The sequence below is a fragment of the Nyctereutes procyonoides genome, unplaced genomic scaffold (assembly GCF_905146905.1).
Source record: "Nyctereutes procyonoides isolate TBG_1078 unplaced genomic scaffold, NYPRO_anot_genome, whole genome shotgun sequence".
Classification (NCBI taxonomy): domain Eukaryota; kingdom Metazoa; phylum Chordata; class Mammalia; order Carnivora; family Canidae; genus Nyctereutes; species Nyctereutes procyonoides.
The window spans coordinates 29,855,606-29,877,990 of NW_026575024.1; the positions used below are offsets into that span (position 1 = coordinate 29,855,606).

The 22,385-nt window shown below is 42.7% G+C and overlaps 1 protein-coding gene across 3 annotated transcripts in view; it reads right to left on the minus strand.

The window, feature by feature from the left end:
* The window catches only part of DNAAF9 (dynein axonemal assembly factor 9), a 142,521-nt gene that overhangs the window by 56,627 nt on the left and 63,509 nt on the right, over positions 1–22,385 (minus strand). For 2 of the 3 annotated variants that reach the window (XR_008661222.1, XM_055300531.1), the window contains exons 13-20: positions 19,330–19,417; positions 18,089–18,165; positions 16,320–16,364; positions 15,895–15,940; positions 12,643–12,754; positions 11,825–11,895; positions 10,305–10,355; positions 9,625–9,712 (exon numbers count right to left, since the gene is read on the minus strand). Coding sequence is in view for 2 of the 3 variants with exons in the window: in XM_055300531.1 (XP_055156506.1) it covers positions 9,625–9,712; positions 10,305–10,355; positions 11,825–11,895; positions 12,643–12,754; positions 15,895–15,940; positions 16,320–16,364; positions 18,089–18,165; positions 19,330–19,417 (578 nt within the window). In the remaining variant the exon portion in view is untranslated. The remainder of the gene's footprint in view (positions 1–9,624; positions 9,713–10,304; positions 10,356–11,824; positions 11,896–12,642; positions 12,755–15,894; positions 15,941–16,319; positions 16,365–18,088; positions 18,166–19,329; positions 19,418–22,385) is intronic. The other variant, XM_055300540.1, reaches the window with a different exon arrangement.

Consider the following 22,385-nt stretch of genomic DNA (forward strand, 5'->3'; position numbering starts at 1 on the left):
GAGTCTTGTGCTCTGGGGAAGCTAATGTACACTCCCAGAGTTTCAGAGAGAAATGAGGCATCAGAGTCTGCATTAAGAATTAAAAAACAAAACAACAACAACAAAAAAAACAAGTGAATAAGTTACCATCTGCTGTGGGAGAGGCAAAATTCACATTCACTTTTGGTTGTCTTCCAGGGAAACACACTGAAAAAGACTCTGGGTATGTCTGCTCCACCACTGAGTTTATAGACTCTCCTTCGTCCTATTTTGGCAGAAGGTGCCTTGGCTATAACGATACCACATCCCTAACCTAAAGCCCAGCAAAGAGCACTAGCATCTCAGCTGAAGGACTGATGAGGAGACCTAAGGGTCTATGTAGCCAGCAAAGGAACATCTGAGTTAGGCAATAAGGGGATTCTGTAGACACTGGAGGCCTGCTCCTCTACATTCACAAAAGCAAGATGGGTGGGATGTGGACACTGGTTGTGGGTTCTTCAGTTCAAAGATTCAGGTCTAAGGAGAGCTGTTTTTCCTAGGTGGCCAAGGTTATACAGAATAGCTTGTTAGGGGCCCTAGGGGGCAGACCAAAGAAAGGATGGATAGTTAAGATGAGAAGTGTTAAGACTAGGCTTGCTTTGGAGGCTTAAATGAAGCACCCAGAGCCCCCGTAAGACTCTTGGGTAAAGCTGTTCTCTGGAGCTGGTCCAAGCTATATCCTTTCCATTCTTCTAACAGCCTTTCTTTGTTTTCACATCTGTAGAAGAGAGAAAATTATTCTTGGGAGCTCAAGGCACAAGCTTGGGAATACTATCATTAATATCTTAACTGCTAAGGGAGAGGACAGAAGACAAAGAAGAGGGACCGATTCCTTGAGCTGTAGCTCTAGGAAGGTAGCCCCAAAGCTCTGGAGATTGTAGGGACAATTCCAATGCTACAGCAATAAAACAGCATCCAGAACATCATGATCTCTGAAATCTTCAGCTCTAGAACCCACTCTTGGACTACAGCATCTCATCAGCCTTTTAGCTATCTCATTCCCCGATCTCATCCTCTGACATCACTGAACTTTTGAAGCCTCAGTCCCCCAGTTTTCCCCAATAGCTCAGAAATTGCTGATTTTCCTCTCACCCACATCAGGATGGGACATGCTTTAATCTCTGTTTTGTCAGGGAAAGGGACGGGAACAGATTTTGCCATTGTGCCATGCATGTCATATACATCATAGTTTTCCATCTTTCCAACAATTCAAAGAGGTAATCTTCTTCAGGACTGATGGGGAGACTCAAGCTTAGAGAAGTTTCTCCCAAGGTCACAGAACTACCCGTGGTGGAGCCAGGTACAGAGCAGAGGTCTGTAGGGGGTCAAGGTGCTGTAGCATCTGGGCTCCTTGAGTTCTTACCTGGTTTCCTCCCCCTTTGCCGTCTCCAAATGGCCTGACAACTAGCTCTCTTTGCTTCTTAGCCTCAAGAGACCTACACTGCTGTCTGGAGTCTCTCCTCTGCTGTCTAAGCTCCTCCACCAGCTTCCCCAGGGCCCAGCCAAGATTTTCAGCACTCTTCTCACACAATGACCTCATCAATTCCAGCCACAAGATAACTCTACCTACTGTTTATAGAGAAAAGAGGGATCTATAGGTATTAGGAGATAAGAACTGCTCTCCTACTGCTTGCTACTTGTACCCTTCCAGGACCTGGGCTCGCCCTCCACCTGTGTAGCTCTAACGTGAAGTTTCTCAGAAGTAAGTCAAATACCACTCAAATGTCTCCTGGACAACATCCTTCCAAAGCTTCCAGAAAAGAGCACAGATAAAAGAGGTTACCTCCAGCATTTCCTCTCTATATATACTCTGAAGCCTTGAAACAAAATGGAAAAGAGGAAGACAGAAATTCACAAGGCATTGCTGGAAAAGCACTCATTATGGGGCATGGCCCAGGGCAGGAACTCAATAAATGGAAGCTGATTTTACTACTGGTGCAGAGAGGCTGTCTTGTGTCACAGCTACCCATTAGCCTGACTCTGGGAGCAGTAACTATCATTATCCTCAGAGCACACATGAAATAACTGAAGTGACTCACTGGGTGTCCAGTACCTGTTACCTGGTCTCTTAGATCCTAATCCCCTTGAAGTGATGACACTTCTAGTATTTGCTCTGGATTCGTGACTGTCAGACTTTGGTCTGAAGAGATGTGCCTTTGCAGAGGTTTCTCAGTGACCAAGGTAGCTAACTCTTGAGGAGATCTCCTTGGCTCCTTGTCTTGTCCCTGGTGCCCTTACTGAAAGGCCTCTGTCATTCCTTCTCCGTTCTGTGAATCTAAAAACCCAAGGTAAGACGAAGTTCCCCCTCACTATCCAAGAAGCAGCAAGGGACTGAGGCATGGTTCTGTCTCTGATTGACCTCTGCATCACCAGGAGTCCAAAAGAAGGATGAGACCTCAGGGCAAAACAAGATACCAAGTGTTAATGAAGAATTTGGTTTTCCTCCTTTAGACACCTGGCTGTACAAATAAAGCTCCTCCAATGGTCCAGCCTGTGTGAAGAGGGAACATTTATCACTGCTAGGGAAATATGATGCAATGGCTAGATAATTTTCATTCTATATGACAATATGTGAAATGTACACATATGGTTTAAAGAAAAACAATAATGGGATGCCTGGGTGGCTCAGCGCTTTAGCACCTGCCTTTGGCCCAGGGCATGATCCTGGAGTTCCAGGATGGGGTCCCACATCAGGTTCCCTGAGTGGAGCCTGCTTTTCCCTCTGTCTGTGCCTCTGCCTCTCTCTCTCTCTGTGTGTCTCTCATGAATAAATCAATAAAATCCTTTAAAAAAATTAAAGAAAAACAATAGCAACACAATCTAGCAACACAATCTCGATGCCTGTACACTCACCACTCAGCCTAAGAAATCAAGCATTACTAGTCCCTCTGAAGCCTCCTAAATGTCCTTCCTCAATGGCCTTCTCTCTTCTGCTCGGAGGGACCCATCCCAAATTCTGTACAGTTTTACCACACTTCAATGTATCTATAAACTATATATTATTTGGTCTTGTCTGTTTTGCTTTTTTTTTTAAGATTATATTTATCATAAGACACACACACACACACACACACACACACACAGAGAAAGAGAGAGAATAGAGACAGAATGGAGAGAGAGAGGCAGAGACACAGGCAGAGACACAGGCAGATGAAGGAGCAGGCTCCACGCAGGAAGCCCGACATGGGACTCGATCCCAGGTCTCCAAGATCACACCCTGGGCTGAAGGTGGCGCTAAACCGCTGAGCCACCCAGGCTGCCTGTTTTGCTTTTGTATAATAGAATCTTAATACACATGTCCTTCTGTAACTTGCTCACTACTCTTGACATCTGATCCCGAGTCATCCATGCACTGTAGATAATATGTAGCTGAATAATTCATTCACATTCAGGGCTGCAGAGGACTTTCTCTTCTAAAATGTCCCTGACAAACTTCATGTGGACACAAGGGAATACACAAGAGGGTTGAGCATGAAGTCAGCAGACAGCAGATGACCACTGCCTGGGCCTTCCCATCATAAGAAGGTGGGACTCAGCATGGTTACCGGAGTTCTCAGGATGTGTCCACTGCCCCATGTGTCAATGGGACCAGTGTCCCTGTTCCTCACTGCTGAATAATCTCTGCCCAATGGAAAAAAACACTCCACAAATTGTAAATCACTACAGGGACAATGAAGGAGCTGCCTGAGTGCCAAACATTCATGGAGGCCTGCAGGAAATGGTAAATACACAGTCAACTGATATTCAACAAAGGTGTACTAACAGATCAAAGAAAAAGGAAAGTCTTTTCAATACATGGTACCGGAAAAACTGGATATTCCTACATAAAACAATGAACCTCAACCCATACCTTGAATGAGACTTTCTGCCCATTTGCACCAGCCACAGTAGAAAACCTCACACTTCACAGACATGTCAGGTAGAGTACTCAGAAGGATTCTGCCTCAGCAGTGGGGTAAAATTAGCCCTAAATTAAATGCTATTCTGTCTCCAGGCTAACAAAGCTTAAAAGCAAGGCCATATGATAAAACTAGAAGAAAAACATATTAAAACAATTATTATAACTGTATCCCATATATTCAAAAAGCTAGAAGACTGAACCATGTTAACTTGAGACATGAAAGATGTAAAAGATCTCTAAATCAACTTCTAGAGATGAAAAACACTATGTCTGAGAAGAAAAATACACTGAATGAGATTAACGACATTAGACAGTTGTGAAAGTTTAGCTAAGCTACTCCAAGGTATTGCTGCCCTGGCATATCTTTTGTTTGGCCAAGTGGCCTAGGGGGCGGGAGTGGTGGTGGTGCTTAAAATGACACGGTCCCTCAGACAAGCCCTATGTAGCAACCTGCAGAGAGTCACAAGAAGATGTAAGTTCCTGATATGAGCTCAACAGCCCTTGTGATCAAGTCTCCCTTGTTTCCTAGGGCCATCTCCTTGTGTACCCCTGTGGAGCTTACCAAAACCCTGCTCTTTTGGTTTGAATTGACCAATCTGGCCTTAGCCTGAGAAACCTGAACCATTCTACCCACAAACGCTAATAAAGGCATGTGCCCCAGATCCTGCCACTCTCTGTCTGCACTCTGCTTTGACCTTCCTGTGTGCCCTGCAGGCATAACGCATGCCATTGCCGTGTACTTCCTCCAGGACTTGTGACGAATAAAATTTTCTATTTCAATTTCTTTCATGGTCTTTTGTTGAACTTGGCTCACCATTCAATACCCTGTGCTCCATTTCACAAATGTTAACAAATTCATAACAACAATGCAGAAAAGGTTAGTAAATTAGCATACATACAACTATGCAAAATGAAACACAAAGAGAAAAAAGAATGAAAATAATTGTACAGAGCAAAAAGGGGCTGTGGGATAATTCTAGGTAGCAAAGATACGTGACTGGAGCCCCAAAATAGGAGTGCAAAAACTAAAAAAAAAAAAAAAAAAAAAAAAAAAAGGCCAAAAATACTCCCAATTTGAGGAAAACTAAATCCATCCATTGAAGAAGCAAAATGAATTCCAAGCACAAGGAACATGTTAAAACACACACACACACACATCAATTCATAAAAATAAAATTGCTTAAAATATGTGATAGAAAGAAAGAAAATCAGGGTGCTTGGGTGGCTTGATTTCAGCTCAGGTCATGATCTCAGGGTCCTGAGATCAAGCTCTGCATTAGGCTCTGTGGCTTAGTGCAGAATCTGCTTGAGATTCTCTCTCCCTGGGGATCCCTGGGTGGCTCAGCGGTTTAGGGCCTGCCTTCAGCCCAGGGTGTGATCCTGGAGTCCCGGGATCGGGAGTCAACCACTGAGTCACCCAGGGATCTCCAAATTTTAAAAATCTTAAAAAAAAAAAAAAAAAAAAAGGAGGAAAGAAAATCTTAAAAGCAGCTGAAGAGAAAAAAAAAAAGTAACTTTATTAGAAGGAACACAGATAAGGATGGCAGTGGATTTCTGCTCAGGAATGGTTGGTGCAAGCAAGAGAGTAAAGCAGAGCAACATCTTTCTAGAAAGAAGGAAACTGTCAGGAGGCCTGGCTGGCCCAGTCAGCAACTCTTGATCTTGGGATTGTGAGTTCAAGTCCCACACTGGGCATAGAGCTTACTTAAAAAAAAAAAAAAAGAAAGAAAGAAAGAAAAAACTACCGACCTAGAATTTTTACCAAGTGAAAATACCTTTCAAAACCACTGAGGGGTGGGACTTCTGAAATGACTGTGAAGATTCTGGCAGATCCTCTCCACATAAAATAGTGATGAAACTGGTCTAATTGTTAAGACAACTATTTAAGGACTCTGGTAATGGACCAAAGTTGCACAACAAAACTGAGAAATCTATTTGAGAAATTCTATGGAAGACTGGTGACAGCAGTGGAAATCTGTGGTGTTTCAGCCAGGGGCTAATTCGCATGACCTCCCCTTTAGTTCCATGGTGTACAAAGATCTTACAAGGGACAGGGATTGACTTTGTTTGAGGCAAAGCACAGAAAATTCTATACACAGGGATGTCAAAAAACGACAGCAATCAAAGGGGTAAATATTCAGGGAATGTCAACATACCAACTAGCCAGAGATATCAGTGCTGGCTGGTCCAACGAGCCAGAACGCAACAGGAAAGTCAGGAGACTGAGACAACAGATGTCAATTATTATACAGCAAGAAAGCTGTGTTTTAAGGCATCTTCCTGGTGCCATGTGCAGCAGGAGACATGTACAAGAACGCTCATGAGAGGACTGTCTGTAATAAACTCCAAATGTCCATCAATGTCCAAAGAATAAACTTTACATTTTCATACAAAGGAATCCCATGGAGCCATGCAAGTGAATGAACTATATGGCTATCCACAACAATCTGGATGAATCTTAGGAATAGAATAGGAAGCAAAAAAGAAAGCATGTCCCTAAAGAACACAGTGTGATTATATTTGTACTCAAAAACAAGACATTGTTTAGGGATATAGGCATATGTGGTAAAACTCTAAAGTGGGCTCCTGAGGATCTGGGGCTGGGCAGACTGCTTGACCAAGGTCAGCAGGGTGAGGAAGAGAAGGGCACATGAAGGACATAAATGAATAGGAAGCTGAATAGCAAGAAATCCTGTGATAGCAGAAATCACTAACTGGGGAAGGAAAAAAATTCCAGAGCTGGAAGCATTTCAAAGTAAAGGAAGTTCTATTCTCTATCTACATGTTGTGCCAACCCTGGACTGAGAATCAGAAGACTTGGACTACCCTCCAGACCTACTGTGAACTTGCACTATAACCTCAGGCAAGTTTTCACCTTTGGGTCTTAGGACATGAAGCTCAATTAAGATAATGCATGCTGAAGAGCTTTTTAAATGCCTTTAAGGAATGGGAACAGATAAATTTCAAGCTCATCATAGTGTCAAGCAGAGACAGATTTATCAAGACACTAATGACACTTAAGCTTCAGAACCCCTCACCTGCCCAAGCCCTCTTCCAAGGCCCTCAGAAGAGCCCTATTTAGTGTTATTTTTCCTTGAAAGAGCCTTAAGTGGTATAAACTTTAAGCCCCACTTGACCTGAGCTCCAAAGTGGCAAAAAGCTTAACAGATAGCCAGAGGAGATTTCTGTTTAAATTCTCTGTTCCTACTTAATTTTCCTGCCTCAGAAAACCACCTCCTAATTCAAACTACATTTCCCCCAGGAACTAAGGGCATGCTCTCAATAGAATGGGACGAATGGGATGAACAGGACTCCAGAAATCCCTGGATGTCCCCTTTGTGTAGAGACCTCAGGATACACTGAATCTTGCTGGATAACTCAATATAGCATAAGATTACTTTTCTAATAAGGCCCTTTGCTAAGAAAGCACAAACTAATTTTGGCAAATATCCTTGCTAAATATTATAATTGGCTCAACTATGACAGAGCACAATCACCTCTGTTGCTTCTACAACCTGCTTCTGAAACACCAGGCAATCTTGCCCCAACACTAGTAGTACTGTCACATACTCCCTGCCCTCAACAAGTGTTCCTAATTTTGGTCTTCTGCACCAGGATCACACAGGCACAAACGTAGGGGCTGTAGCACAGGCACAGTAACAAATGCATTACTTACTACACCTCAGCATTTTGTGGAGAACCAAGACTTCTTGTGCTTTGTCTCCTATGTGAACGGAGGAGCAGAAGCTGAACCAGTGATCTGATAACAGGGAAAGGAACCTGCTACCAGACAGAATATTTTCAAGAAAAACAAATTATCCAGAAAGGAGACTGTTCAGTAGAGGCTGAAAAATTTGTGGAGTTAAGTCGCAACTCTTTCTTCACAAAATGGCTATATCAACCAGGAAAAGAAACAGGACTCCTAAGAAAATTATTTTGAGGAAACCAAAAAGGAGCATGGAATGAATCCCCACGAAATCCATGCAAAACCAACAAGGCTTTTGAGAATCTTAGGTCAACAGAACATTGCCAGCTTGGACTGAAAGAGACACAAAGAGCATGAAATCAAAGGGGATTACTGGACCCCCAAATGCTACTGGCAAGAAGTAGGCTGATAAAACTCACGTACACAGTGCCACCTTTGTGAAAAAGGAAGGATGGATGAGGTGTAGCCACAAGCTTGGAAGGGAAAACTAAATGTTTAGAAGGTGAAATCAAGAGCCCAGGTGGCAGAGGTAAGAGCCATGGAGGACTATTCCCAGGTCTTGAAACCTAATCCAGACTCTGGAGTTTGCCCAGCTGGATTTTAAAGCTACCTCAGGCTGATGACTCCTTTTTATTTTCCTTTCTCCCTCTTCTGAAGTTGAAGATCTACAACTATTATCCTATGCCAGTGGTACCCTGAGTGTTGGGAGGGCAGGGCAGATAACTTATCTGATTAGTGTCACAAGGCCACAGCTACAGTACAAGTTTAGGAACTACACTTAATAGATTAAAAACCAGAGCCTTATCTACATCTGGTTTAGATAATCTTGATGAGATTTTGGATTTTTGAGCTAGTGGGATTTAGGACTTTGAACTGTTATCATAATGAGATGGAGCCCTTAGGAAAGGTTGATTGTATTTTGCATGTGGGAGGGACATGAATGTGAGGCCAGAGGCTAGACTGTGATAGGCAGAAATTTAGGATGGCTCCCATGATCTTCATCTCCTGATGTTACTCCTGTGTTCAATTAATATTATATGGCAAAATGGACATTATTTGAGTGGGCTTCCTCTAATCACAAGCAGTTCTTCATAGGCAGAATTTTCTCTGGCTGGTATAGAGAAGAAATTTATACAGATTGGAAGGGTAAGATAGATGCAACAACACAAGAGAGGTTTTCAATGCTGAGATGGAGGAGGGCTGTCACAGGGCAGAGATTTTTGGGAGAGGTAGCTAAGCATGGTCCTGGCTGATAGCTAGCAACAAGATGGGGACCTCATTCCTACAATCCGAAGGAATTGAATTCTGCTGATAGTCTAAGTGAGCCTGGGAGTGAATTCTTCTCCAGAGTCTCCAGACAAGAGCCTAGTCTGACTGATGCCTTAACTTCAGAGTCCCTAACACAAATCCAGCCAAGTCTACTTGGACTTCTGACCTACAGAACTGTGAGATAATAATTATGTGTTGTTTTAAGCTATTAAATTTGTGGCAATTTATTATACAGCAATAGAAAAATGAATCCAGGGGATTCCTGGGTGGCTCAGTGGTTTAGCGCCTGCCTTTGGCCCAGGGTGTGATCCTGGGGTCCAGGAATGGAGTCCTGCATCAGGCTCCCTGCATGGAGCCTACATGTGTCTCTGCCTCTCTCTCTCTCTGTGTCTATCATGAATAAATAAAATCTTAAGAAAGAAAAAGAAAAATGAATCCAGACTTGTTTAGATCCACAGATTCTATTTCTGGACATGCCACTACTCTAGCCTATTCTGAGAACAATCCTCAGCTGGCAACAAGAGGACCAGACTGTGGTTCTGGGGTCATGCCTTCCTAGCACAAGTTTCCTCATCTGCAAAATGGGTGGATAAAGAGAAAAGCTGTAAGAAAACACTTCTATACCAACAAGTCTTTTCAAATATCAGATGTTTCACTAATCACAACATTCATGCCAATACATGCAAAAGAGGGACCCAGACACAATCAAGAAAAATAATAGCTGGCTCACCTTCGTCAGGCCAGGAATGTGGATTGCTGGAATAAAGATATGCTCCTTCTCCTCCTGTTAGAAAAGTCCCCAGGAAACAGGCATCCCCCTTTAAAAACAACCAGTCACAAAGAGCATATGATTTATACCATGAACTTTCAGAATCAAAAGTACCTGCCCTTTTGTCTGTCTATAAAAGCTGCTAGGTTAGCCTCAAATAGACCTAACTTCTTTCATTCCTTTGTCATTGCCTAGCTTTGTCACGTTACTGGCATTTTTAACTTGTGCCAAGGAAAAGAATGTGTAAGGTCCTCTCTGAGTCCAGGTACCAAAGCCTACTATGCTTGTTCATGTTCCAGTGAATTTGGTCTAGCCAGTGGAGGCAACTCTCTTTGGCCTAAAGCCCTGACCTCTCAGTTCTGTATGTCTAGGCCAATCTGAGATCTGCTTTTAATGGTACTGGCAGATTTAAAAGAAACTCACTAAAAGGCCAACATGGCAGAACGAATCCCTCTGTGTACCCCATTAAATGGCTACGTCTAAAGCTTTGCTGGGAGAGGAAGAATGCAAACAGGAATTGAGACAAGGAGGAACATATCCTTCAAATGTGCCATAAAATGAAATATTCTAGATTATTTTCATAAACTGTTTACATTTCATTTTGATACAATGTTGACATTGAGGATAAGAAGGCTGCTTACCTTCACTGCTTGTTGGGTTTTCTCAGACAATTTTATTTCATTATCTTCTACCTGTATCCAAAAGGAGTGCAAATTTTCAGTTTCCTACTTCAAGGGCATAACTCTACTAGGTCTCCCTCATGTTCAGTGTTTCTAGAAGACTGACTGGGCAGTCCCTCCAGCAAATCCTGTGTAATCAGGCCCTGATGGCTGGCAGAGCTGGCTGGCTACCAGTCATCAAGGCTCAGAGCCCAAGGTCATGGTAGACTCTCTTCCTGGGACCTGAGGCCCAGCTAAATGAGCCTACAAGATGTGGAAATGATATATTAGTCTCCACCATATTTCACTTCAGAAAAAAACAACTATTTGTAAGGACAAAGGGAAGAGAGCATATTAAAATATTTTGAATGTATTCTAATTTAAATGTATTAATGTCAGAGAATGATTCTTGTTCTTTCTCATTCATGTCAGAATTATAGAAACAGAATATAAACAGATTTTAAAATAGGTACTTAGACCATTACCAGACTCTCTGCTGTCATACTTTGTGTGTCCCAAGGCACCAGAGCTTCTTTCTTTCTTTTTCTTTTTAATGTAAAGATTTTATTTATTTATTTGACAGAGAGAGAGAGAGAGAGAGAGAGAGAGAGAGAGAGCAAGCACAAGCAGGGGGAGCAGCAGGCAGAGGGAGAGGGAGAAGCAGGCTCCCTGCTGAACAGGGAGCCCAATTGCGGGGCTAGATCCCAGGACCCTGGAATCATGATCTGAGTTCAAGGCAGACACTTAACTGACTGAGCCACTCAGGGCCCTGGCACTAGAGTTTTAGACCAGCTCTCACTGATGAAGATGGGACCCTTCTAGATGTAGAGAGCCTCTGCTGTAAAAACTCAGCAACAATCATTCTGACCAGAGAAGGGAGCCACATGGGCTACTGCTCATTATCTGTGTGACTTTGAACAGGCTGGTCAATTTCTAAGCCTTAGTGTCCTCATCTGTCCTTGTAAAATGAAGGTTTAATTTCTTCCTTTCATAATTTAACAGGGACCCAAACACTTAGTTTGTTTCTTTTGGCACTTTTCCAAGATTAGAACAGAGTTAAAGAAACTAGATTCGTGTGTATAAAGACAAAGAGCTGAGATAAAAATTTCCATCCCTGAACAATAGCTAGGGGGATCCCTGGGTGGCTCAGCGGTTTAGCGCCTGCCTTTGGCCCAGGGTGCGATCCTGGAGTCCCGGGATCGACTCCCACATCGGGCTCCTGGCATGGAGCCTGCTTCTTCCTCCTCCTGTATCTCTGCCTCTCTCTCTCTCTCTCTCTCTCTCTCTCTCTCTCTCATGAATGAATGAATGAATGAATAAATAAATAAATAAATAAATAAATAAATAAATAAATAAATAAATAAAATTTTTTTTAAAAAAAAAAACAATAGCTAGTTTAGGATCTGACATCCCACCAGGGACCCAATGAAGAGGCTCTTCCTCAATGTTCTCCCCGATTTTTCCACATTTAAGTCCACTTCCATCGGATGAATGACACTAACCAGCCAGGAGCAGAATCTGGGTATGGCGGCTGTCAGGACTATGAAGCTGGTTTCTGTGGTAACAGTGCCATCTGCAGGAAGACCACAAACATGCCAGTTACTGCCCACACTACCCAGGCCCACCTTGTAGGCCCAACGATTTACACCCCTCCCTTTCTCAGGAATGAGGGCTCCTCTTACTTGTATACAAAAATCTTGAGCCCTCAGAAACTGAAAACTTCCTTACTTGGAGACAGGGAGGCTAATGAGAGGAAGGAGAAAGGTTTTCCCCGTATGATTAACTTTATCTTTTTTTTTTTTTTTACAACAAATAGAAACACACATTTAAATGGAGAGTTTAAACACACATTTAAACTATTTAAATTGTCCTTTTTATCTACACTTTTAATTTTTATCAAGATAGTGCAAGGTTAAAAAACAGGATCTAGTTATTATTTCAATGATGTTATACACCAACACATTAATACATGATATAATTACAATATATAATAATGTATAATTATTATATATTATGATTTATATATCCATATGAACTATGAAACCAGGTAACTTATTTTGCCAAAATAAACAAAAATTACTCATTTTGCTTCTTCCTAACAGTAAGGCTGCATATATTCATATATATATACATACACACACAAATATATATGTGATGATAATGTTAATACAGTAATACATTAACAGTACATTATATACAATTACAATATACAATAATATTGTAATACAATATACATATGAACTATGTAACTGTGTCTATAACTTGTTTTGTTAAAAAAAAACTGAAAGTTTTGCTTTCTGAAGACTTTATAAACACTTACCCTTTTCTTTAACCAAGATCTGAGATGTCAAAAAGGATTCTGAGAAGACCACAGACCCTAAGCATCCCCTTCCTCCCAGTAAGTCAGGAATGTCATAGACAGTCATACAAGCCTGTATCAAATGAGAAAACAGAGTTAGATTGGTTGTCAGTCTTAAACTTCCAAGAAGAGACCTTAAGAAACAGACCACAAGATATTGCTCTGAGGTACATTCTGACAGAGTACCTCAGAGTTTCTAAGGAAAACAAGTTATCCTGAACTACATCTCAGAACTAGCAGAGGACTTCAGCATCACCCAAGCTCCCCTGCAACTGATTCTGCATCAGAGACACACTTGGGCCACAAGAATATTTTTATGTTTCTATAAATTCCCTCAAATTGCTTATCTTTCCTAAGATAATAGCCTTCCTTCATAATTGTGATGAGGCCCTGGCCTCTGAGTTGGAGGTGTTTCTTCCAGGCTTTTGTACACTTGTACACTCTTCACATCCTGGCATATCCACATGCTCACCAACTCCTTCTTTGATTTGGGCTCAAGTTCTGAACAAGTCTAGGAAGGCAGTCATTCATTCACTACACATGTCTTCATGGATATTTCTGGGTACATGTCAATACCTACAAATCTTCTTTCAGTACCAAAAAAATTAAAAGAAAACTATTTAAGCTTTTATGGCAAGACAAAAATAGAGGCTTCAGTAGGCTGGAAAAAAAAATTGGAGCAATACTGACAGAGTTCTTGAATGGCTGGTAAAGAAGCCCTAATTTATGTTAAAACTAATGAAAATGGGACAATCTGGGGGAAGAATCTAGCAGAAGAAATGCAGAAAATGGTATGAACTAGAGCCAGGGTCTGGAAGACTGAAGATCTGGTGAGGGACATGAAATGAGTACCACAATGAGCCCTCTCAGGTCCTATCTCCTCTTGGCCTTATATTGCTGAATGGCCAGGTGCAGAGCTCCTGAAATAGGGCTCATTTTCATACATTATTGTCCTAGCCTGGGACCTCTAGCCTCAGGAGAGAGATAAAAGCTGTAGGGCTCTTGATGAAATTGCTAGATTCCCAAACACAAAAGAAAGGCAGAAGAGTTGAGAAAGAAACATTTAAAGCCAAAGTGGTTAATTTCTCATGTTGTCATGAAATAAGGATGTATAAAAGTGACAGGTAGGCTTTTATATTTTAGTTAACCTTAGGCCTGACAACTGGAAGGGGTAAGAGTTACAAATAGACCTGCCTTACGACCCAGCAATTGCACTGTTGGGGATTTACCCCAAAGATACAGATGCAGTGAAATGCTGGGACACCTGCACCCTGATGTTTATAGCAGCAATGTCCACAATAGTCAAACTGTGGAAGGAGCCTCGGTGTCCATCGAAAGATGAATGGATAAAGAAGATGTGGTCTATGTATACAATGGAATATTACTCAGCCATTAAAAACGACAAATACCCACCATTTGCTTCAACGTGGATGGAGCAATCGTGGAAGTAAGTCAATCGGAGATGGACAAACACTATATGGTCTCATTCATTTGGGGAATATAAATAATAGTGAAAGGGAATAGAAGGGAAGGGAGAAGAAATGTGTGGGAAATATCAGAAAGGGAGACAGAACATAAAGACTCCTAACTCTGGGAAACGAACTAGGGGTGGTAGAAGGGGAGTGGGGGGGTGAATGGGTGACGGGCACTGAGGGGGGGCACTTGACAGGAAGAGCACTGGGTGTTACTCTGTATGTTGGTAAATTGAACATCAATAAAAAATAAATTTATTATAAAAAAAAAACCCTGCTTTTTTTGAAGCAAAATCTGCTTCAAAGAATTTTGAACACGTGAAGACATAAAACCTTGCTGGGCAGCATGGTTTCTCTTAAGTGACAATGGGAACCCCACTTTGGTTTCCAGATCAAAGACAATCCAGTAGGTTACATCCAATGCCTTACTTTTATACTCAGCTTTTGATATTGAGGAAAAGGAGACAGAAAATCAAAAGGCAGAACTTTATCTCTATTTGGAAAGGAGGACAGGATTTGGACAGAAAACAATTTTCTCTCTCTTCTTTCCTATTTCATTAGTGGCTGCTGAATGCATACTTAACACAACAGTATGATTCCACTTCCTGATTGCCTTCTATTGTGCAAAGGACCTTCCAGAGCACTGCAGAAGGGTCTAAATAGAGAAGTCAGGCCTTACAGTCTGGCAAGGAGATAAAGTACTACCACCTGATATCAAAAAAACATCTCCTAGCATCTTGATGATGTCACAATAAAGTCTCAGTTCTAAACAAACATCAACACATTTTGTTGACAGGTACAGGAAGCAGACACATTATAAAAAGAGAAATTAGTCACAACCTTAAAAAGTTACTATGTTGTTCTACTCTCTGTAGATAGGACAACACTACTGCTTTTCCACTGGTGATGGTGTAGGCATGCATTTGCACTGAGTCATCCATACCTGTGCACCAAGTTCCTAGGGACCAAAAGCTCACTGGATTTAAGGCTTGGGCAGTAGCTACAGAACAGACTCAAGGTATAATCTGTGCCCATATCTACTGCAACCAGAATCTTGGTAGATGGCTATCATCCTCTCATGCATCCATTGCCAATCTTCTGCACATCAGGATGCGCTGGGCTAAATAGAAAACTTGCTTGTGACCAGGAGCAACTGTTCTAGAAACTCTGCTACCCCAGGCCATGCTGGCCAGTCCACCTGGGGACCAATATTTCTGCATTTCTAAACCATGCCCCTGTCCTATCAGGGTGCCCTCAGCACATGGGTCAGAAAGTTCAGCTCTGACTACCCACTTCGCTGGAGACTTAGGCCCCCAGTTTTTAAAATTTATTTTCACAGATCCCTATTAAGGGCATCAACACAGGCCCTGAAACACAGAGAATCCATCGGTCTGTGTTGAGGCAGGCTAGTACTCAGCTCATTTTCACACTAGGTCACAGAAGTCTGAGTCATTTGGAGGAAGCCTCCCTAACCTTAGGAAGAAGTGTCTCTCTCAGCTCCCAGCTAAAACCCTGGACACTGGGAAGCCAAGGCATGGAAGTATGATGTGGGCCTGGTACAGCTGCCTGGACACCCTCAAAATCACAGGCTCATCACAGCTGCAGCTGGAACACTCCTGAGAATTGACCAATTTCTTCAGCTAAGGTCTACCCAAGACTCTCACCTACTCCTATCTCACCCTTTGTAGATGTTCTTCTATAGGTTGCTTCCTGCCAGCTGGCTTATAGCAGCTCTACTTACCGTCTTCACGAAGTATAAGCTATCTTCAATGTCCAGAGGCACAATCCTACAAGAGAAAAAGAGACAGGAGAGACATGTATTACATTTACAATGTTTTTTTTTTTGTTTGTTTGTTTGTTTTCTCAATTTGGCAGCACCCCTAGCCCAGATTTCTTTCAGGGCTTTTCAAAGCACTGGATTGCATGTATGCAGAAGTAGTACATAGGCCACTAGAAGGAATTAGATCCACCTCCTATTCCCATGCCTCAGTCTTTCAGTTGGAAGCACTGAAAAGATCAGGGTATAGGATCTCAGCAGAGTATGGCCAGTCCCAGGCCCAATCCTGGTCTTATACCATCCACGTCGGCAGCTACAAGATAGCCTCTCTTCTCTTTTTGTTCCTAAGACTTGCCCCAAATGAGCATGCACCACAAACATACACTTACCTTCCCTGATTATTCACAGCATGAATATGAAAAGCCATCTTGGAGCTGTAGATCCAAACAAAATAAAAAGTTAGTCTGCTCTTGCTAATAACCACACTGTTGGCTACTCCCCAGACACCTGCTGCTACAGTGCACCTGTGCTGGGCCCTCACGGCACATTTGCCAAGTGTGGGGCCAGCATCTGACTCTAGTCATAGCTCTGCCTCTGTGCAGATTCTCAGGGCTGTCTTGACTCTTGGATAGAGCAGGAGAGAACCATGTGACAGAACCATTGTCTACTGCAGGCTGGGAAGATCCTCTAATGGCCCACGGCTGCCTGCTCCACAGCTGTGACATATTGTTCTGATCCTCCTCTTTACTACCTTTGGGTCAAGTTGCCATCCCCTGCTCAGAGCCTGAGCAGAGGTAAAGTCCTGTGTTCCTCTCAGGAGATGATCTGTTAATCTGATTAGTGTGAGGGGTACTCAGTGAAGTGACTTTGTGGAGAAAAAGGAGTGGGGCTCCAAATGGAGGGCTGCCCTGGGAGATGCTCCTCATTGCTTGGTATTCCCTCCTTCAGCTGGGGAGGTATGCCCAGGCCTAAAAGGCCTTGGGATGGAAAAGTGGCCTGCTCTCCAAAAGGTGAGTGGCCTATATAAGGCCCCAAGGAAAGGAGGCAGGGAATGACTATGCCAGCCATGTTGATGGTGACACAGAAGACCCCCATGTGACAGCAGCTAACATTTACATGCTTAGTAACTCTGCATGGTGGGAAGACGAGGAAGCAGATGTACAGAGAGCTCCTCGTCTTACCCAAAGTCACTCACAGCCAGAAAGCAAAGGAGATTCCTCAAACTCAAGTCTGCCAGGAATAGGCAGTGCAGGCCAGCACAAGGCCTTAAGGGAAAAAACTCCTTCTATCTCCCTCCCTCCTCCAGAGCTACAAGATCCAGAAGACCCAGAGGAAAGGGGCTGAAGTCTCCACCAAAGAAACCTGGCTCTTCCTTCTGCTCCTAGAGCTGCAGCAATAGAATTCTTGTTAGATCAACTGACTGACTTATCTTTCTCAATGTTTTTTTCTTACTACCCAGGGCTATAGATGTAAAAAGATGTGGGTCATGGAGCTGAGGCACCCCAGGGCACATCCCATATGTGTTCCCAAAAAACTCCCCAATGTTGGTATCTTTTGCTTCCTTTGCAAAAAAAAGTACACCTAGTGGTCCTCATACAGGACAGGTGGAGGGTTAGGTAGACTGGGTTTGTGAAAGTTTAGCTATGGATACAGACCACACAGAGGGCCCTTGTGATGTGCCAGAACATGTATGATGGTTAGATTGCCAGCAAGCCGGATTCCCAGAGCATCTAGCCCCTGAGACAAGAGCAGGCTCAGGGTATCTATTACCTGAAAGGTAGCGGAGGTGCAGAGCCAGGCTCTTCTAAGCAGTAACTGTTTCTATGTGCCTAGGGACCCTGACCCTAACAAACTTCATTCCTCATGTTCCCAGCTTCACCTTTCTAACCTCTGAACCTGGGTCCTTCAGGTCTCTGACACTTCTGCCTCACATTCCGGCATCAGGAAACGTGTCTGACTCTTTATCATACAGTTCCTCCATCTCTGGATCCTTGGCCTCTCAAAGCCCTGATCATGAATGTTTCTCCCTCACATAACTCCTTATTTACTGGCACATTTCTCAGAGGGGAGATGGAATATCAAATGCAAGGCAGAAAAGGGTCTTTATAAAACAAACATTAAGAATAATTCCTTATAGAGAATAGCAGCCATTGCTTACCGTAGGGCTGCCTTAAACTGCATCAATTCGAAGGAATCTAACCCATATCCCAGGGTCTGCTCGGCTACTTCCTTTGCCTGTAAAAAGCAATGACAAGACAATTAGCCTTAACAGCAGGAAAAACGTAGACCTCATGGACAGGAAGTACCCTTCTAACATTTGGCCAGAACACTGTGCCCTTCCCCTCTACATAACTGCTTCATATACATCAAAAGATCGACGTGAAAACATTGTTAAGGGAAACAGGTGCCTGCTTTCTTTGGGCTAGGTTCACAGGAAACACTTCATTCAGGCAGGTGGGCACTGAAACCTGATCTGCCAGGAACTGTAACCAGCTGGGGTGATGCCATTGTGAGGTCTGGAAAAGGGTTTTCTCCTCCCCTCTCCCCTGGCCCTGGGGGAGGGACTACTGCCCTTGGAGTTTCTGCCAGATGCTAAGAATATTCAAATACCTAGAGTTACAAAAGATCAGTTAAAAAAAAACATAAATGTGAGAACTAATATTGCATAAGTCTACAGCTAAAGGGCTGACAAATCCCAAGTTGTACCAGGGATTTAAGTTCAGTGAGGAGGGGAGATGGCAGGGAGCTGGTGACTATGGCTACAGTCTCTCTGGTATCTACATCATACACAACCTTTCCAATGTCAAATGGCTCCTTCAGGAAAGGTCCTATTGGCATTGGGAGGCATCAAGCCGACTCTTCTCATCTCCTTACTGGGTCAGATATAGGAATCCAACTCAGCAGGGCAGGTTAACCGCAAAACAGCAAGGAAGAGAACGGTCAGAGAACGAGAACACATGTGCTTGTCTAGGATAAGCAAGTGAGATTTTCTATTTAGTTTTTTTTTTTTTAACACTGAATTATAGGAAATCACACTACGTAGCTCAAGACAAACTTACCTAACTTCATTGAATTCATAATAGAAAAATCTATATTTTTTATTTTTTAACTTTAAAAGTTAAAAGCTATTAAGCTATTAAGTAAAACAATACACTACAGAATGACTTTTCTTTAAAACAATCAGATATCTACAGAGAAGTGTTGATTAGCTGTCACTCCTAGAACAATGGCAGTTCTGTCACAGGCAGCAACAGTTCAGCCCTCTTCAGGCACCTCTTTGTCTGGTGCCAACTCCAATGGGGCACAAAACTGACTACCAGGTGTCCAAAACCAAAACAAACAGATAGGAAGTTTTATGTTGAAATTACTAAGGAAAGAGAAATGTGGTATTTAAATTACCTTTGTTAGACTGGAAGTTTTAGCATAACATGCAATGCCAGCCAAAACAGCCTCTATAACAGCAGCATACACCTGGGACAAGAGCCTACTTTAGAACAAAAAATATGGGTTAACTACAGCATCACAGGGTTTCAACAAAAGCTGCATGCACATAAATGACACTGCCTGAGAAACTGATTTTTAAAAAGAATGAGAAAAGTGCAAAAAAGGAACTCATTGATTTATAAATCTTTTGTATTTATTAATTATTTCAGAGAGAGAGAGAGAGAGAGAGAGAGAGAGAGAAAGTATGCTTATGCGTGGTGAGGCAGGGAGGAGTAAAGGGAGACGGATAGAGAATCTTGAGCAAACTCCTTGCTGAGTGTGGAGCCTGATGAGGAGCTAGATCCCAGGATCCTGAGATCATGACCTGAGCCGAAACTGAGAATCAGATGCCTACCCGACTAAGCCATCTAGGTGTCCCTGATTTCTAAACCTTTTACAAGTCATGTGCCTCACCTGATTGAAAATTTACTCTTATTAAACCATGATAAGAAAAGCCAGCTCTGCTCAGAAGACCAACCCTCCCTGCTTGTGATCCAACAAAAAGGAACTCTGTGGGCTCCCAAGCCCCTCTAGGTCAGGAGCCTGAATTCCTTCAGTGTCATGGTACAGACTTCCTGCTTTTCCAGGACCAACCACACCACACTTTCATGTCGTCTCCTCCCAGGCATGCTAAAGGCTGACTGCTACTGGAACCTCAGAGTGGGAGACCTCGGGAGTAAAAGAGATTACTTGGAAAAGATGAGCTCCACTTAAATTCAAATTATCGTTGCACATCACTTTTCAAGTAGTTTGCCCGATCTAGAGAATAGAGTGTGCTTCTGAGGGCAAAGATTCCTTTCCTAAAGCCTCCCTGCTCTCTGATCACCAATCTTGCCCTTTTTCTTAGACTTCTCACTTCCCAAAATGATTATAAGGTTTCTTCCTTTGCCAGAGTGGAACTGCTTTGAAGGTCCCTAGAAAATTCAAGATTGGTTTCCCTTAAGTAGAAATTTTCAATCTCAGCATTTTGGGCCAAATAATTCTTTGTCATGGGGTCTGTCCTGTACACTACAGGATGTTTAGCAGCACCCCTGGTCTCTATCCATTAGATGCCAGTAGTACCCCCACCTGGGATAACAAAAATGTCTCCAGACATTATCAAAGGTCCCTGGTGGTAGGGGTGGGGCTGGGGGAAGAGAAGCAGTAAGACTGCCTTTAGTTGGGAATCACTACTTTAGGGGAGAGAGATCTGGGATCTTATCAGGATAATTATAGACAGAAGGGGTTTATCCACAAGACCCTCAATGACAGGGGAGGTGCCTGGCAAGAAACTGATAAAAACTTGCCTAAGAATATGTCTATTTTTATGCCTGAGAATCTTGTAACCAGTAAAGGAAGGTGACAGGAGTTGGAAAGTAGGAAGGAACACAGAATTAATCCAGTCTAATGCTCTCATCTTAGAGAAGAAGCAGGTAGGGCCTCTGACGGCAGAATAAACTGCCCAAGGCACAGAAAATGAATGGCAGACTTGAATTCAGATCTGCTGTCAGCCTGGTTCTTTTCTACCAGCCACATCACACTGCCAACTCCTTTATTTCTTCCTTGGCTCATGCATCACACCTCTACATTTTAGGTAAGAGATCTGAATTGGGTAGAAGGAAAAAAAAAAAAAAAACAGAAAAAGCATACATAACAAAATGACAACTCCAAGGATTAACATATCCTTGAGATTGCTGGCCAGCTCACAACAGAGAGGTGTGTCCTGATAGGAAGGGGCCTGGTAGGGATACTGACAATGAATTTGGCCACTTACAGGTAGACCAGAATCCTACATCTTGACACCAATACCAAAGACATATAAAGATCCTTCCTCCTTTCTCCACCCAGCTTGACTCAGACATCACTCAGTACCAACATTATTCAGGCCTCCCCACTGCTTGGCCATCTTCCTATACAGACCCTCAGACAAGAGCTGAATGCAAAGCTGCCTGGCTATGAACTCATAAAATGAATGTGAGGCCTGAGACTCATGACAAGGGAATAGTCTGCTCTATGCCTCAGATGGTGCTGCTGCTGCCTTCCCTAAGACTCTCCATAACACACAGGTTCCACTAGGGGCAAGTCTCTGGATGTAGTCTCAAGCATTGGTTAATACTAGTCCCTGAAGCAAGGCACCAATGAATTTGGTTTAGGAGAAATGCCTAGGGGTTCAGAATGAAGATACAGTAGATAAGCACAGCTGGCACAGAAGTACCAGCAGGTACAGGGGCGCCTGGGTGGCTCAGTTGGTTAAGCATCCAACTCTTTTTTTTTTTTAATAAAATCTTTTTTTTAATGTTTTTTTTTCTTTTATTTATTTATGATAGAGAGAGAGAGAGAGAGAGAGAGAGAGAGAGAGAGAGAGGCAGAGGGAGAAGCAGGCTCCATGCACCGGGAGCCCGACGTGGGATTCAATCCCGGGTCTCCAGGATCATGCCCTGGGCCAAAGGCAGGCGCCAAACCGCTTCGCCACCCAGGGATCCCAGCATCCAACTCTTGATTTTGGCTCAGGTCATGATCTCAGGGTTGTGAGATTGAGCCCCAGATTAGGCTCTATGCTGGGCTGGAGCCTGCTTAAGATTCTCTCTCTCTCTCTCTCAACCCCTCCCTACACTGCTTATGTGTATGTACTCTTTCTATAAAAATAAATTAATTAATTAATTAATTAATAGAAAAGAATCACTAGCAGTTACAAAGCAAGACTATATATACCCACCAAATGTGAGTGTAATTGACTTGTTGCTAAAGGGCAGAAAATTCACACAATAAACACTGCTTACACATTAATTATAGCTATACAAAACCTAAATGTGTAATTTTTTTAAATGCAGAAAGATACTAATGGGCAGTGCTAAAGAGGAGGAATTATGGCTGATCTGGTTTTCTTTTTTTCTTTTCTATTTTCCAAATTTCCTGTGTCTGATTGATTACATTCCTTATACTATATATATTTTTTGATACAGCTTTAGTGGTCCCACCCCAGAGATTCTCAG